Source organism: Schistocerca piceifrons, chromosome 10, assembly GCF_021461385.2.
Source record: "Schistocerca piceifrons isolate TAMUIC-IGC-003096 chromosome 10, iqSchPice1.1, whole genome shotgun sequence".
In the NCBI taxonomy this organism is placed as follows: domain Eukaryota; kingdom Metazoa; phylum Arthropoda; class Insecta; order Orthoptera; family Acrididae; genus Schistocerca; species Schistocerca piceifrons.
This window is the reverse complement of record NC_060147.1, coordinates 21,627,966-21,645,995: the sequence shown is the minus strand read 5'-3', so window position 1 is coordinate 21,645,995 and position 18,030 is coordinate 21,627,966. Positions and strand designations below refer to the sequence as shown.

The 18,030-nt window shown below is 41.4% G+C and overlaps 1 protein-coding gene across 1 annotated transcript in view; it reads left to right on the top strand.

The window, feature by feature from the left end:
• Nucleotides 1-18,030, top strand: part of LOC124719041 (vacuolar protein sorting-associated protein 13) — a 447,369-nt gene that overhangs the window by 32,418 nt on the left and 396,921 nt on the right. Inside the window, exons 9-11 of the mRNA XM_047244711.1 lie at nucleotides 1,029-1,149; nucleotides 5,350-5,596; nucleotides 8,315-8,403. Coding sequence (XP_047100667.1) covers nucleotides 1,029-1,149; nucleotides 5,350-5,596; nucleotides 8,315-8,403 — 457 coding nt within the window. The remainder of the gene's footprint in view (nucleotides 1-1,028; nucleotides 1,150-5,349; nucleotides 5,597-8,314; nucleotides 8,404-18,030) is intronic.

Sequence of the window (18,030 nt, the reverse complement as noted above, 5' to 3'; positions counted from 1 at the left end):
CTCGGTCCGGCACACAATTTTAATCTGCCAGGAAGTTTTTTTTAACTTATATTATTCTATATTATTATTATTATTTTGCATGAAATACTGAGTTAGTGGAATTGTATAATGTAAGTGGATAGATAAAAAAATCTACTGACCATGTGGTGGCAAGAGAACACACCTATTATAGTTTCTATGTATGCGAGTTTTTGGAGGCAGTGGCTCCTTCTGGCGGAAGGGCTGAAGGGGAGGGAAGAGGGGTGAAGGAAAAGGACTGGTGAGGTTCAGGAAAAGCGGTAGAGTTCTAAAAAGTCACCCAGAATTCCAGGTCAGTGCAGACTTACTCGACGGGATGAGAAGTAAAGACTGAGTGTTGTGGACTGCACCAGATGAGGTTTGTAAACATGAGAGCTTAAAGGTGGAAGATAGGGTAATAAGCAAGAAAGAGATTACTGCTAAAACATTGTGCACATATTAATAAGAGCAAAAAGCTAAGTGCATTATATGTGATAGAGATACATGTCTGGAAATTAAAGATGTAGAAAACTAAGAGGGGGTGAAGAAAGGAATAGTCAGTGTGAAGAAATGCTGAGATAGAAGAAATTAAAAACAGGTGGGTGGTGAGAACCGGGAGATTTTTGTGAAAGCCACTGTAGTGTTCGAAAGCTACTGTTAATTCTGTTTCCTGTTACGTTTCTCTGTGCTCCATGCATTGATCCACTATAGGTGAGTGGTTGCTGTTACCTTATTTTATGCACCTGTTCAGTAAATTTTAAGCAGCTTCAGTATTTTAATAGTCGGGTTACATTGACTGTAGCTCGACGGTAAGGAATTGTAAACAGATTAGTGTCTGTGACAGATGTTGTTAATCCCAGGGTATCACGTTAGCATATTGTGCTACATACAGTCAAAGACTTTGCCAAGGAAAGAGCATGTACCAAAGGCAGTGAACATAGGTTGCGTTACAAAAGTTACTCTGCTACTGTTAAGAACACACTGCACAGCAGAAGAAACTTAAATTTCGTTCTCTCTCTTTGTCCTCGCAGGCAGAGCGAATTTTGGCGGCAAAGAAGCAGGCCCAGAAGCAGCAGAGCTGGTTTGGCGGTTTCAGCTGGTGGGGGAGCAGTCCCAAACTCGAAGAGGACACACTGTCTGCGGCAGCCATCGGTAGGCATATTTGCGCGGTCTGACGTTCACTCTCGTTTTTGTTGTGTCTGCACAGGTCTGTGATTGTGAGATTTGTGGCAGTCTTCAAATGTGATCAGTCTCCTCAGAAATAATTACTCTCTGAGGTTCAATCGACACCCCCTTTTGTATTATTATTATTATTCATTATTGTGTCGCCTGTAGGTACTGATGCTTTCAGATTGCAGCCTACATCCATTTAAACTTGTGCACCTTATCAAGTCTTGGCCTCCCTGTAAAATTCCCCCTCCTGCCTCCCCCATCTCCATAATTCCATCCCTTACTAAACTCATTGATTCCTTGATTGCTTAGACTGTGACCTATCAACTGATCTCCTCTCTTAATCGGGTTCTGAAGTAAAGTTCTGTTCTTCCCAGTTCAGTTCACTACTTTTTCATTACTTTGTTTGACCTGCTATCAACTCTCTGCGTTTGTCTGGAGTACCATATTTTAAAAACTTCTGTGCTGTTCTTGTCTGAACTTCTTGCCTTCCATATTTTACTTCTGTACAGGGCTACACTCTCAACAAATACCTTCCAAAGAGACTCCCTAATACTTGAATTTATATTAACATTTCGAGAAACACTTTGAAAAATTTTGGGCCCAGGGAACCAGCCTTTATGCCGTTATTTCCAATATTACTGTTATATTTGTGTTTAATGTATCTTGAATGGTTGTGCGCAATAAAAATGACCAAGCTTCAAGGTTTATTTTTCATTTTTATTTTAGTTGTTTGATAGATTACAAAATTTACAATAGTGATGACAGCAAATATAATTTTTTCTCCTTTTAAAAAATGTTTGGCATGAGTTATTCAGCAATTTCACACTTAATTGGTTTTTATATGGAGAAGCCTGAGCTTTCCTGGCATGCAGAGAGGTGTGTTGCGGCCAGGGCAATACTAGTTTGTTCCTTTCCTGCTCCTTTTGCCACTAATTTGTCTCATCTCACCTGAAAAAAATGTAGGCTTCCTGTGTTAGATCTGCTTCATCAGATTCATCTCTAAAAAAAGAGATAAAGACAAACAAAGCAGAACTAAACCATAATTACTGTAGCCTCTAACTTCTCTGTGTTTGGCAACCACAATACTTGTTTAACGTGGCACTGAGTGTAGTTTATTTATTTATGTATTTACTTATTTATTTATTAATTTAACCTGACCTGACCAGGGATATCAAGCAATCTCTTACATTGGAGCAGCGTTTCACACATACAGGACATTTTTACATCATAGTTACCTAAGAAATAATAATTTTAATATGAGAAATAGCCTTAAATGATTTGAGTTTCTTTTGTGACATTATGAGTAAATAATACTATGAATTAATAGTTAATACTGGCAGTACTTGTACTATTGCTGCTGCCACTGACAGTGATTGTATATGTACTGAAGGAAAAAATATGGTTTTTGGTGTTATTTGGTAGTTACAAAGAAAACAAAACAAAACATAGCCAATAAAGTAAAAACATACAATGTTTGTTAAACTTCCTGGTAGATTAAAAGTATGTGCCGGACCAAGACTCGAACTCGGGACCTTTGCCTTTCGCGGCCAAGTGCTCTACCAACTGAGCTACCCAAGCATGACTCATGACCCATCCTCACAACTTCAATTCTGCCAGTACCTTGTCTCCTACCTTCCAGACTTCACAGGAGCTCTTCTGCGAATATTGCAGAACTAGCACTCCTGGAGGAAAGGATATTGCAGAGACATGGCTTAGCCACAGCCTGGGGGTGTTTCCAGAATGAGATTTTCACTCTGCAGCGGAGTGTGCACTCATATGAAACTACCTGGTAGATTAAAATTGTGTGCTGGACCAAGACTTGAAGTGAGGACGTTAGCCTTTCGTGGGGAAGAGCTCCTGCCTGTGAAAGGCAAAGGTCTCTAGTTAAAGTCTCAGTCCAGCACACAGTTTTAATATGCCGGAAGTTTCATATCAGTGCACACTCCGCTGCAGAGTAAAAATCTCATTCTGGATACCATGTTTGTCAAACTAGTAAACATATACAACGGATTTTGTTTTTTGGTGAGCGGAAAATTCAAAAAGGTTTCTTTCACATCCTTACATAGGTGTTCAGCATGTCCACCTTGAGATGCAGGGCATATGCCAATGCGGTATTCAAATTGTTCCCACACTGCAGTGAACATGCTTTGAGTTAGAGCTTCCACAGCTGCTGTTATTCGATGTCTCAGTTCATTCATTGTTGTTGGTAATGGAGGTACATAAACAGTCTTTTATAAACCACCACAAGAAATGCACATACAGCTAGGTCCGGTGACCTTGGGTTCCAGTAATGTAAGGCTGAATCATTTGATCCAGTTTGACCGATCCATCGTTCAGTTATCCTTTGACTTAAAAATTGCCGCACTTCCAGATGCCAATGTGGCGGTGCCCCATCCTTTTGGTAAATGGAGTCATTCAAATCAGTCTTTAACTCTGGCAAAAGAATGTTCTCAACCATATCAAGATATGTACTTTCTGTAACAGTGTTCTCTGCAAAGAAAAATGGACCATACACCTTTTCCCATGAAAGTGCACAAAACACATTAAGTTTTGTAGAGTCCCTCTCACGTACAACTTCATGTGGTTGTTCCATATTCTCACATTGATAGTTCACCCTTCCATTTAAATGGAATGATGCCTCGTCACTAAACACAAAGTGTGGAAGAAAACTGTCATCCTCCATCTTGCCAAGAACGAAATTACAGAACTCCACCTGTTGTTGGTCATCTTAATGAAGAGCTTGCAGTAGCTGAATTTTGTTTAGTTTCGTATGTGAATGTCAATGCAACAAACGCCATATGGACATTGGTGGCATGTAGAGTTGTCTAGCTGCACAGTGAATGGATTTCTGTGGACTTCTTGTTCAACTACAGTGGATGTGTTCGACGTCTGTGTCAGACACTCGGGGATGGCCTGGGGATTTGCCTTTACACTAACAACCTGTTTCTTGGAATGTTTCATGCCTTCGTCCATTGCTCTGTGCTGTAAGAGGATCCACACCACACCTAGTATGAAAATCGCACTGAACAGTTATTACTGACTAACAGTGTGCAAAACGTAGAACACAAAACGCTTTCTGTTGTCCAAATACTATTTTCCCTAGAACTGAAGTGAGTGCACTTTGCTGCTACCTAGTGGGAAAACTCAAGATTTTGCTCTTACACACATACACACATGTCAAGTAACATAATAGTTATGATTTTTTTAATCAGATGATTCTTTTTGATACAACCTGTATTTTGATGTATGTATTTCTTTTCTCCATCAAATAAATGTTGATGTTTCAAAACGTTTGCAGTACACTTTTTCTCACTTCTCTACGCTGTGGAAAAAGACCAGTACAACTTTTGTCAATAACATCTGCTATGAATTTTGCTGTAGCCATTAGTAAACTTTACTACCATTGCTAGTTTGTCAATTCTATCACTGTAATCACACTGTTCGTATCACAGATCATATTTTAACCTTATTTTCAGCTTTCCATTCTGGGCCATTCAATGTGATGTTGTTGACATTGTGTTGTGCAAACACATCTCAATTTTCTTTTTTTCCCCTCAATGTATATATCTGTCTACCGATGTCTATGTTTAAAGTATTTACACCTTGGAACACTGCCACTTGGCTGTCTGTCTTCTCATGTCTTGTTAGCTATGGCTAGTGTCCCTGTTGTTACAAAAATACTGTGACCATGGTAATAAATGTTTTCAAGGCTAAGGATCTAGATGATGGCTATCACGTGTTGCTGATTGAATGATAACAATATTAACTTAGCATTGTCGATTTATAAAATGGCAGACTTCAATAAAATCCACTATAACAAAAAAGAAAAGAAAATACGACTACTTTGTTGCAAACTGTAACTGGTTGGTTTTCTGTACTAATAATACTTTAATTAGTTTAATATAAAAAATTCCTTCCGCAGACATGAGCAATCTTAACACAAACTGGGCACCAACAACAACTCCCGCTCTATGCTAGTATGCGCCCCATGCAGCCTGCATTGTTAGTATAAAAATACCAGTAGTTTATATTCTTATTTACTAATGGTTTGGATTCTAACTAATGCAATATTCTGTCTTACCAACTTTAAGAGGAGCACAGCAATAATTAAATAAATAACAAAATGGTATCGTGAGTATGCTACGGTTACATACATACCTACTGTATTGTCTTTCACAGCAAAGAAATTCGAAGATGCGATGACACCGGAAGAGAAGGCGAAGCTGTTCCGAGCGATCGACTACCAGGAGAATGCGGCCCCACCACAGTATCCCGTGGAGTTTGTGGAGCTGAGTGCGCAGTTCACGCTGGGGAGTCTGCAGGTGGAGGTCCGCGATGACTCGTACACCACGCCTCGGGTGATGCTGGCCGACTTGGCGGGCGTCAGCGTCAGCTTGAAGAGGCGGCCGGCCGCTCACGCCCTGAGGTGAGAGTCGCATCTGCAGGAGGGAGCTGCTTTAGTTTACTTTGGTGCTTGTTCTGTTGACTGTAATTTTGATAGTTCACTATGGCGAGGAATGAGCCAGTTTTACTGTTATTGGCCTGGTGCATAAGTTCGTAGCATTTTTTCACAAGTTTTATGAACACGGCAGACAAACATCACAGAGACTTCAGTCACCTATAATATTTTCAGTTTTACTATTTACAACAGTCTGCCAATGCTGGGATAACTTTCTAATTCTGTGACTGTTGAAATTGTGGTGTTGAGACAGTGACTTCTCTAATGTACCGGGACATGTCCTTGTATTAGTGCCACTTATAGTTCACGTCACAATGGGACGTACCGGTATTGAAACATTTCCTGACCTACCTTGCTTTGCTTATTCAACATTGTCTTCCCGGTAGCTGCGTCCGTCTCACCTAAATCACACTGAAATTAAGAAGCCAGGATCCTAGATTAAGTTTTCCAAAATCAAAAGTCAAGACCGTATTCATTGTTGAACATTTATGTCAACCACAGTGAGATTTATTTGTTATCACTCACACACACAATATTCAAGTGACCAGGTCTCTTACACTTAATCGTCACATTAGATAGGTCAAAAACTTCCAGTCTTTAACAATGTTCACAATTACAATTACCGAAAAATTAACCCACTTGCCGCACTTTTGCTCCAAGGGAATCTGACAGAGAACTCACTTGAGAACTGCACCAGCTCGGACCTTATGTAGACGAGCGCCTGAATATTTGACTATTTCTGTTAATATATTATAGTGTATAATTTCCCAGGGTTAAAATGATCCTTTCTAATTGGTTTTGAAGTTAACTATTGGGTTTTATTACTTAAATAACACGAGTGAGCTGTAACAATTTTAAATACGCAGAACTAACTTATACATCCTCAGTGGGAATTCCCAACTTATAACCATGGCAGCCCTCTTGAAAAATAATTTTTACTTTTTCAAATGTACTTAATTCTCAATTAATGCACTTACAAAGTTGAGACTGGAGTCATTTTACGTAGAAAAATAAAGGGAGCAAAAGTATCGAAACAGATCTCGGAATTATTTAGTAGTTTGGTCACAATTGGCACTGAAAGTTGCACAGGCTACAGATTTCAAGTCTTAATATCTATTTAACCAATAGACTTTAGGTTAATTTAAACACTTTGCTGGAATCAGTAAAATTTAGGCCTTCTTTTAGATCTACATCTATACTCCGCGAGCCACCTTACGGTGTGTGGCGGAGGGTACTTATTGTACCACTATCTGATCCCCCCTTCCCTGTTCCATTCACGAATTGTGCGTGGGAAGAACGACTGCTTGTAAGTCTCCGTATTTGCTCTAATTTCTCGGATCTTTTCGTTGTGATCATTACGCGAGATATATGTGGGCGGTAGTAATATGTTGCCCATCTCTTCCCAGAATGTGCTCTCTCGTAATTTCGATAATAAACCTCTCCGTATTGCGTAACGCCTTTCTTGAAGTGTCCGCCACTGGAGCTTGTTCAGCATCTCCGTAACGCTCTCGCGCTGACTAAATGTCCCCATGACGAATCGCGCTGCTTTTCGCTGGATCATGTCTATCTCTTCTATTAATCCAACCTGGTAAGGGTCCCATACTGATGAGCAATACTCAAGAACCGGACGAACAAGCGTTTTGTAAGCTACTTCTTTCGTCGATGAGTCACATTTTATTAGAATTCTTCCTATGAATCTCAACCTGGCGCCTGCTTTTCCCACTATTTGTTTTATGTGATCATTCCACTTCAGATCGCTCCGGATAGTAACTCCTAAGTATTTTACGGTCGTTACAGCTTCCAATGATTTACCACCTATGGCATAATCGTACTGGAATGGATTTCTGCCCCTATGTATGCGCATTATATTACATTTATCTACGTTTAGGGAAAGCTGCCAGCTGTCGCACCATGCATTAATCCTCTGCAGGTCCTCCTGGAGTACGTACGAGTCTTCTGATGTTGCTACTTTCTTGTAGACAACCGTGTCATCTGCAAATAGCCTCACGGAGCTACCGATGATGTCAACTAAGTCATTTATGTATATTGTAAACAATAAAGGTCCTATCACGCTTCCCTGCGGTACTCCCGAAATTACCTCTACATCTGCAGATTTTGAACCGTTAAGAATGACATGTTGTGTTCTTTCTTCTAGGAAATCCTGAATCCAATCACAAACCTGCAGTCTTATAGCTGAATTCGATCAGTTAACTCACTCAAATTTTACTTAATATGCATTGCACAATATACGTCATTGTTCATAACTTTTAATAGGATGCATTTCCAATAAAACTAATTAGCTCATTACTTTCAGAATAGACATTAGAGTGTACTGAAATAATAGATTTTACTAGGGGAATTTTATTTAAACTATTTCTGAATTCTGTACTATGAGGCTGAAGGCCACAGAATCTGTAGTCGGAATCTGAGTAGTGAAAATGAAAAAAAAAGAAAGAAAAAAAATTTCATTGCTTAACTAAGTTACTGAAGGAGTGTGAAACCAAAACAGGATAGCAGTGGGCAACCCTGCTTCGTTACACTTCGTTGAGTCACGTTTGGAGCACATTTTCATCTGGAAAGGAAGTTCTTTGAAGATTATTCAATAGAGCGCAAAGGGTAATGCTGGTCAGCGAGAAAAAGTTTTGGCGGCTCCATCTAACTGGAGTTACCTGTGATTTGTTGCAGGGTCGACGTAGCTGTCGGGCAGTTCACAGTGTTTGGGCTGGACACAGGAGAGCAGAGGCCGCAGCTTATCAGCTCCACAAACTTAGCAGGTTGGTACCACGAGCTGAGCTGCACTTCATTTTTGAGGCAGTTTTAAACTTCCCTTTTTGATGTTACTATTTTGTTTCGATTACACAGAGATAGTGGACCATAATAAATGCTACTGTCTGTTGTGAGTTGTAAATAATTCCCCCCCACCCCCCTACACACACACACACACACACACACACACACACACACACACACACAGGGTGAATTAGAGCGCTATGCCTCTATACGCTATGCTGGCTGGACCCACATTTCGAGGCATAACATGAGGTAGTGGTGGGTATGTGGGAGATGATTGGTGATAGGAGATTGGAGATACAAGGTGCAAGAGATTTGCTTTTGGACAGGGTTGGGAGGGTAAGTTGAGTATGTGAAGATGTCAGTGAGACTGTTGGCATGCTTGGAGAGGGACTGCTAGTCATTACGGGTGGGACAACCAAGGGTTGCTAGGCTGTATGCTAGGGACTGCCATGGAATGGATGGCAGCTGCTGAAATTGAGGTGGTGTATGTAGTTGGCATATTTGATGTGGACAGTCTCATGTTTCAGATTCTTCCCATTGATATAATTATTTTTGGAACTTCAAATAGATTGCATACCTTCATTCATACTCGTGTATTTTTGATTTTTGTGTGTTTTTGTATACCTTCCTGTGCCTTAGTTTATCCCCTACCTAACCAACTTTCCCCCATCCTCAGTGTCACCACGTCTGTTCTCTTTTTCTGTACTGTAGCATGTAGATACCTGCCGACCCCTCTCTTCACAAACAGTCAGCCACTGACTTGCATCCCACTGTTATCATCTTTTTATTTATTTTTTTCTTTGATCTGCCTTTCAGTTTGTCGATTTCAGTTTGTTTCTCTCTCTCTCTCTCTCTCTCTCTCTCTCTCTCTCTCTCTCTCTCTCTCTCTCTCTCTCGGACCTACTCCCTCATGTTTTATCTTTTTGACTATGCATCTTACATTTCATCCTTTTTGTATTTTTCCCCACATATTTGCCCTTTTTTTTATCATCCACTATGAATGCCTGCTCCTTCCATCTACACAAACACAAAAATTTCCCTCTCCCTAACCAGACCCAGCCCCCACATGCTGTTCCTACATTGTTATCTAGTCCTCCCAAATGGCCAGACCATCAGACTACCCATCTCCAGCATCAACCCCTCCTTTCACTGTGACCTCTGTCTGTCTTGAATCCATTAGTCCTTAGCCCTCACCAGTCTATTCCAGCAAAATGACATAAATCTGCCCGAACCTTCTTGCAATACCTCCTCTTCATGTGTAAAGTTCTCCTGCTCTGCAGTGCCAAATTCCTGCATCCTGCTGAATCTCTTGGCCTCTAGAACTAGAGCAACATGCATGACACCACCTCAGAAAACTCTCCAACCTGCTCACCTCCTCCTCCCACCTTTGACTTCCACTACCCAATACCTTTACAGGAGCCTCTATCAAACCTCCCCCATAACCCTTCATAACCACTAATTCCTGCCTCGCAGACCTACATTTACCCTCAGAAACTCCCTCCCACCACCATTCAGAATTCAGAAACCTGAAGTACAGTCGTGAACCTGTCCTTCAAAAGCCTCAGTTGCACAGAAATATCGCTCCTTTCCAAAGGCCTTGCCTTTTGGACCTCTCCAAAATTCAATCGTGCTTTAATTGTTAAACACTTCCTCCTCTTCTCCCAGTCCCTACAGTGGAAACACTTTTTTGCCACCAACCCTACCAAGTGGACACAAACTAAAGCCAATGTTGAACTCCTCCTGACTCGGTTCTCTCCTCCATCAAACTGTGATTCACCCCCAACTACGCCCAAATTATTCATACTCCCCCCCCCCCCCCCCCCCCATAACATTAAAGAATTTCGTGACTTCAAATCTTTCCTCACTGTCATTCCCAAAATCCCTCAATATGGAAACCAGTCTCAAATCTGCAAATAGAATTGTAGTCCACCACCTAAAAACTGATCCTGACCGACAAAGGGGATCTGTCAACTGCCAGATATGTCCACATACAAGCCCTACCACTATGACTGCATTCCAGAAATTCAGCAGGCTACCCAAGCCCTCCCCAAATCCCTAGGCCCATTTCAGAACCCTCAGTCCATCTCTGTCCTCACCCCCATCGTTCCCCCTTCTCCTACCTTCTACATACTTCCTAAAGTCCATAAACCCAACTACCTATGACACCCAATTGTGGTTGGTCCCCAGCGAGAATCGCTACAGCTCTCATGAGATCGACACCTTCAGCCTATTACCCATAACCTACCCTCTTGTACAAAGGACACCAACAATTTCCTCCACTGGCTCCTTACAGTTCCTGTTCCCCTATCACCCAACAACCTTCTCCCCTCCCATATCCCTCCACATTAACATTCTCAACATCCATGACCATGCTATTATTTAACAGCACCTTTCCCAATATCGGACTGACCCCTTCCTGGTCACAATGCCCAACCATATCCATACCCCTCAATACTTCACTTTTGAAGGCAATATCTACAAACATGTCTGTGGTTCAGCAATGGTCACCTGCATGGCACCACCTCATTCCAGCCTGTTCATGGTTCATATAGAGGAATCCTTCCTAACCATCTGGAAAACCAAACCCCTCACCTGATTCGGATACATTGATGACATCTTCACGATATGCACCTGTCCACATTCCTCCAGATCCTCAACATCTTCTCCCGCATTTACTTCTACATCTCCATACATACTCTGCAAGCCACCTTATGGTGTATGGCAGAGGGTATCATGTACCTCCTGTAGTCATTTCCTTTCCTCTTCCACTTGCAAATACAGAAAGTCCTCGTGAACACAACAAGCCTCTTCCCTCAATGTTATCATCTCCCTCAAGGATGGCTGCATCTGTATCTCTGTCCACATCAAACCTACGGACCAGCAACAATACCTCCATTTAAGATACCTGTCACCCATACCACAGCAAGAAGTCCTGCGATTTTTTTGTCATGTTCCCTGGTGCGGTTGTGCTTAGCACCAGGTTTAATGCCATCTTCCCTTTAGCTGGTTGAATGTACAATTAGTTAACACTGGATAGATGTTCATCTTTAATAATATTTACTAGCGGACCCGATAGACGTTGTCCTGCATTTTTTGTATGATATTTAAATGATACTCATCTTCTCCTTCTGCCCAAAATATCAGTGGATATTGCAAAGCGTCGTAAGAACGATGACTGTCTTCAATCGTATGCACTGTGTTATCTCTGCATTGGATTCGTATATCTCGACGTTCAAATGCGTCGCCAACCATAGCAACTGCAACTTCATTAATGGTCGGTGCATTATATCGACCCGCGTGCTGCCCAGATGGTACTTTGTCTGCTGTATAGTTGTCATTTTGCAGTCTGTTGAAACGGTATTGAACAACTGGACCAACTGGTTGTGATTCTGTAAAAACGGTTCTAAAATACCCCCAATTTCTCACTCCTCCATCTGCTCGATATGGTTGTACTGGCAGCGTGCGTTTATTTGCTGCTCATCATTACCCATGAAGTAGATTTGCAGAAATTTTGAATTGGTATCAGGCATCGACATTAAAGAACCAATTTGATGATACACTTGGCCCTGAATCTTAAACATTGAGTGAAAATTGTGACCATCCTCATTCTGAACGATTTTTGTTGCTCCAAATGATGTCACTTGAAAGCATGAATTGACTGGTTCCGGCGGCGAATTCAATGGTGGCAATACACCTTTTCCAGACGCGCAGCAGAAACCGGCCGATTCACCTTTGTATTTGAGTGCATGATAGTGTTGGCATTGTTTATTCATAGCACCGATTACTATTTGTGAATGTGACGAATAGTCGACGTCCGACTCGTGTTCAAATGCAAGGCGAAGAAGTGATGTACGTGTCAGTGTGCGATACACTTGCAAACACTGTTGTTCACGTGTTCTGAATGTGTCGGTGACTCGTCGATGGGCCAGTCTTTGTCTCAATGCATTAGCTCGAAAGCGTTCGTTGCAGTGCTCTTGACTTTCATTATCAAGTCTGATTGCAGCCTGGTTTCTTAAATTTTCATTGTCTGTCAATTGATCTTCTGCTGATCTATTTAACCGACGGCTCTGGACTAATTGTGAATTCAGAGTCCGTCGACCAATATTTCCTCCTTGTCCATGAAGACATGGCATTGTTTTATGTACGTAACTTATATGTGGATATAATACACTTAATATTCACTGAAATGCGACACCTGAAATATCAGAAGACACCGTAAAAAAATGTAAATGTCAAAATAACGAAACACACATAATATAATACACTCAAATTAAAATGTCGAAAAATAAACGAAATCCTATGCACGTAACTTATATCTGAATATAATACGCTCAATATTGCACACAAAAATACAATGCCACCTACCATGCTGATTTAAGAATGTAAATTTTCCAGGCCCCCACTTGAATGCATACACAAAAATTCATTCAAATCAATCCAGCCGTTTCGTTGCAGTATAGATAAATAACCTAGATAACGACTGCAGTGCCATCTGGCAGGGTCATTTGTGACTCTAAACCATCCGTGGTGCCACCCAAATGCATACAAAAAAATTCATTCAAATCGGTCCAGCCGTTTAGGAGTAGTTCAGTGACATACACACGTACAGTAGAGTTATATATATAAAGATGAGCTGGACTTGCTGGTGAGTGCCAACTTGACTTCTTGCTATGCTTGGTCTATTATTTTCTGAAGTGCGAGTGCTTCACTGAAAGAGAGCAGGGTTTCTGCTTTCTTTAGCTATGGAAATTATTTTCAACAGAGACTTTGCTTTAAACATGAGTTTTTCTACCGTAAACTTGCACAGTTACAATTGGCAGCCATGCAACAGTAACTTTTAATTTTGATCTTCACCCAAAATCAACCATTCTCTTTTGTGCCTTTACTGTTATTGACGCTGCATACTTGCATACTGTGTGGCAGCCCTGCCAACACACCTTCAGCTAGTGGCAGTGTGGAATAGTGCACTCCATCAGCAAGTTTAGACACTTGCTCACCAGTCAGGCTGTACACAGGTAGTGCCTTCACACTTGCCTCTGTACAAAAAGACACCTCTTGTCAGTGTACTGTTTTTTGTACTTTTGTTCGCATGGCTGTCTGCATGCCAGAGTCTTTCTTGCGGAAATGTTACGGGACACCACAGTCAGTTCCATATGGCATAGCCATCCGTGATTCTCACATCTGTAGTGACGAGTAACCCTTCTCTGATTATGCCAACGGTCTCACTGATGCCTTCATAGTCTCAATGTCCTGCCACAACAAAGCAGCATTCCTCTCGTGACTCAGTACCACCCAGGACTGAAGAAACTGGATAACACTTTCTGCCATGGTTTCACTACCTTTTGTCATGCACTGAAATGAGGAACATCTCCACTATCCTCTCCATCCCTCACACAGTGATAACCCACTGCCCACCGAACCTATACAACATCCTAGTCCATCCCTACTCCAACCCTGCTCCCCACCCCTTGCCTCATAGCTCACACCCCTGCAATAGACCTAAGAGTGACATTCAATAAGTAATGCAATACTTTCTTTTTCCTGAAAGCAAGTCGGTTTTATTCAGGGTTCCAATACACCGTATTATTCCCCACCCTTTTCCCTACAAAACCCCATTTTTCAATATAATCTCTGTTCAATGTGATGGATTTATATCACATTATTGGGAGGCACGTATGCCCGCTTTGTACCAACCTGTTGGTTGACGTCAGAGCCAATGTCTTGCTGAATCAATAACTTCCCCATGCCCATGTATTGCTTCCAGCAGAGGGCATCCTTCATTAGGCCAAACAGATGGAAATAGGAAGGTGTGAGATGCGGGCTGTAGGGTGGCCGAGCAATAGCAGTGCAATGAAGTTTTGTGAGCTCCTCTCAGGTGTACAGAGTTGTGTGAGGCCTTGCATTGTAATGGAGAGGAAGTTTGTTTACAGTTTTATGGGATGAACTTGCTGAAGTTGTTCCTTCAACTTCCTGAGGTTTAGCACAGTACATTCCAGAGTTGATTGTTGCACCAAGAGGGAGGGCATCAAACAGAATAACCCCTTCAAAGTCCCAGAAGACCGTCACCGCGTGGCTTTACCGGCTTCAGAGGAGAGGTGGTGTGGACAGTGTTTTGTTTCCGGTTCGAAGCGATGAACCCATGTTTCAATGCCTATGTGATGATGATCAACAAAAAATTGTCACGATCAGTCTCTTAATGTGCAATGAGTTCTGAATGGATGGTCTCAGTTGCTCTCTATGGTCTTTTGTAAGTGGCGAGGAACTTGAGGCACTCGTCTTTGAGTACCGTAACTGGTGGATGAGAATGTCAACTCCGCCAACAGAGGTAACCAATCGAGCAGCAAGTATTGGCACGTTCCGTCATTGCAGGAGCCACAGCTGTGTGCTGCTGGCTGGCACGGGGGACATCACATAGGTTTATGTGACCTTGTTGTGATGATGACAGATGCCTCATCTAATGATTCGTAGTGCTTTTGTTCACTGCCAGGTTTCTGTAGACAATCTGCAAGTGCCTACAAATACTTCTGAAAGTCTGGTTTCCAACCAGAAGAAACCCAGTGACAGCTCTCTGCTCATTTTACACCTCCCTTACAGACGTTGTTTTGAAGGCTACATGCAGCCTGCCGCTTATTGGAACTCCATGAAACTATGGGGCCTGAAGCGGGAATATTCCACAACATCCTATAACAAATTCCACATTTTTCAAGCAAGATTGGCTGAGGAGAAAACGTGTTGCATTACTTATTGAACACTCCTTTTAGGTGAAAGGTTTATTGAAAAAGGAAGAGACCTATATATGTGCTTCATAGATCTAGAAGAGGCATTTGACAATGTGGTTTGGGACAAGCTGGCGACTATAATGAGGGAAAAGAGAGTGGACTGGAAAACCAGAAGACTTATAAACTCATTATATCTTAATCAAAAAGTTTCAGTTAAAGTGAGAGGAGAAAGTACAAACTGGATCAGACTAGGAAAAGGAGTAAGACAAGGATGCTGTCTATCACCTACTCTTTTCAACCTCTACTTGGAAAATATGATTGACCAATGCTCATTAGATGACAAAGGAGTAGAAATTGGAGGAAGAAGAGTAGGGTGTTTGAGGTTTGCTGATGTCATGGTCCTTCTAGCCACAGAGGAAAAAGAATTACAGGATTTGGTGGACACCATTGCAACTAACGGAAAAAAATTATGGAATGAAAATTAACACAAATAAAACAAAAGTATTGGCACTAGGAGGAAATAAGGATATAAAAATTATGCTGAATGGAGAAATACTAGAACAGGTGCAAAACTTTTAAGTATCTTGGAAGCAGGATAGACACTGACTGGAAGTGCACCACAGAAATTAAAAGAGGCATTCTATAAGAAAAGGAGAATTTTCTGCAGCGGTCTGGACAGAGAACTCAGAAAGAGACTCATAAAATGTCTTGTATGGAGTGTTCTTCTATATGGCGCTGAAATGTGGACTATGAGGAAAAAAGACAGAGAAAGGCTGGAGGCTTTTGAGATCTGGACATGGCGGAGGATGGAAAGAATGAGTTGGATTGGACAGAGCGAAAAATGAAGAGGTACTGAGAAGAGTGGGAGAGAAAAGACAGTTACTAGATGTAATAAAGAGAAGAAAAAGAAATTGGATTGGACATATATTAAGAAAGAATGACGGACTGATAAAAACAGTTTTAGAAGGTTATGTAGAAGGGAAAAGGAAGCGAGGAAGGAAGAGATTCCACATACTGGATGACATGATGGACGGTACAACATACAGCAGCATTAAGAAGGAAGCAATGGATCGCAGAAAATGGAGAGGCAAAGGACCTGCTAATATAGCAGATAACTGATGATGATTAGGTGAAAGACCTTTCCCATACATCCTTCCACTACCACCTACTCCAGTCCTGTCACAGGCATCTCCCATCAAAGGCAGGGTTGTCTGTAAAAGCAGCCGTGTGATATACCTACTAAACTGTGACCACTGTTCTGCTTTTTATATCAACGCGACAACTAACAAGCTGTCTGTAAACACAGATGTTCACTGCCGAACTGTGGCAGACTGACTGCTGGACTACCAAGTTCCTGAAAATGCCACCAAGCATAATGTACTTCACTTTAACGACTGCTTCATAACCTGCGCCATGTGAATCCTTCCTACAAACACCATCTTTTTTAAATTGCGCACATGGGAACTCTTCCTGGGATGTTGTTGTGGTCTTCAGTCCTGAGACTGGTTTGATTCAGCTCTCCGTGCTACTCTGTCCTGTGCAAGCTTCTTCATCTCCCAGTATCTACTGCAACCTACATCTCTCTGAATTGGCTTAGTGTATTCATCTCTTGGTCTCCCTCTACGATTTTTACCTTCCACGCTGCCCTCCAATACTAAATTAATGATCCCTTGATGCCTCAGAACATGTCCTACCAATCGATCCCTTCTTTTAGTCAAGTTGTGCCACAAATTTCTCTTCTCTCCAATTCTATTCAATACCTCCTCATCAGTTATGTGATCTACACATCTAATCTTCAGCATTCTTCTGTAGCACCACATTTCGAAACCTTCTATTTTCTTCTTGTCGAAACTATTTATCGTCCATGTTTCACTTCAATACATGGCTACACTCCATACAAATACTTTCACAAACGACTTCATGACACTTAAATCTATACTAGATGTTAACAAATTTCTCTTCTTCAGAAACTCTTTCCTTGCCATTGCCAGTCTACATTTTATATCCTCTCTACTTCGACCATCATCAGTTAGTTTGCTCCCCAAATAGCAAAACTCCTTTACTACTTTAAGTGTCTTATTTACTAATCAATTCCCTCAGCATCACCCGACTTAATTCGACTACATTCCATTATCCTCGTTTTGCTTTAGTTGATGTTCATCTTATATCCTCCTTTCAAGACACTGTCCATTCCGTTTAACTGCTCTTCCAAGTCCTTTGCTGTCTCTGACAGAATTACAATGTCATCGGCAAACCTCAAAGTTTATATTTCTTCTCCATGGATTCTAATACCTACACCGAATTTTTCTTTTGTTTCCTTCATTGCGTGCTCAATATACAGATTGAATAACTTCGGGGAGAGGCTACAACCCTGTCTCACTCCTTTCCCAACCACTGCTTCCCTTTCATGTCCCTCGACTCTTATAACTGCCGTCTGGTTTCTGTACAAATTGTAAATAGCCTTTCGCTCCCTGTATTTTACCCCTGCCACCTTTAGAATTCGAAAGAGAGTGTTTCAGTCAACATTGTGAAAAGCTTTATCTAAGTCTACAAATGCTATAAATGTACGTTTGCCTTCCCTTAATCTAGCTTCTAAGATAAGTCGTAGGGTCAGTATTGCGTCACGTGTTGCAATATTTCTACAGAATCCAAACTGATCTTTCCCGAGGTCTGCTTCTACTATTTTTTTCCGTACGTCTGTAAAGAATTTGTTAGTATTTTGCAGCCGTGACTTATTAAACTGATAGTTCAGTAATTTTCACATCTGTCAACACCTGCTTTCTTTGGGATTGGAATTATTATATTCTTCTTGAAGTCTGAGGGTATTTCGCCTGTCTCATACATCTTGCTCACCAGATGGTAGATTTTTGTCAGGACTGGCTCTCCCAA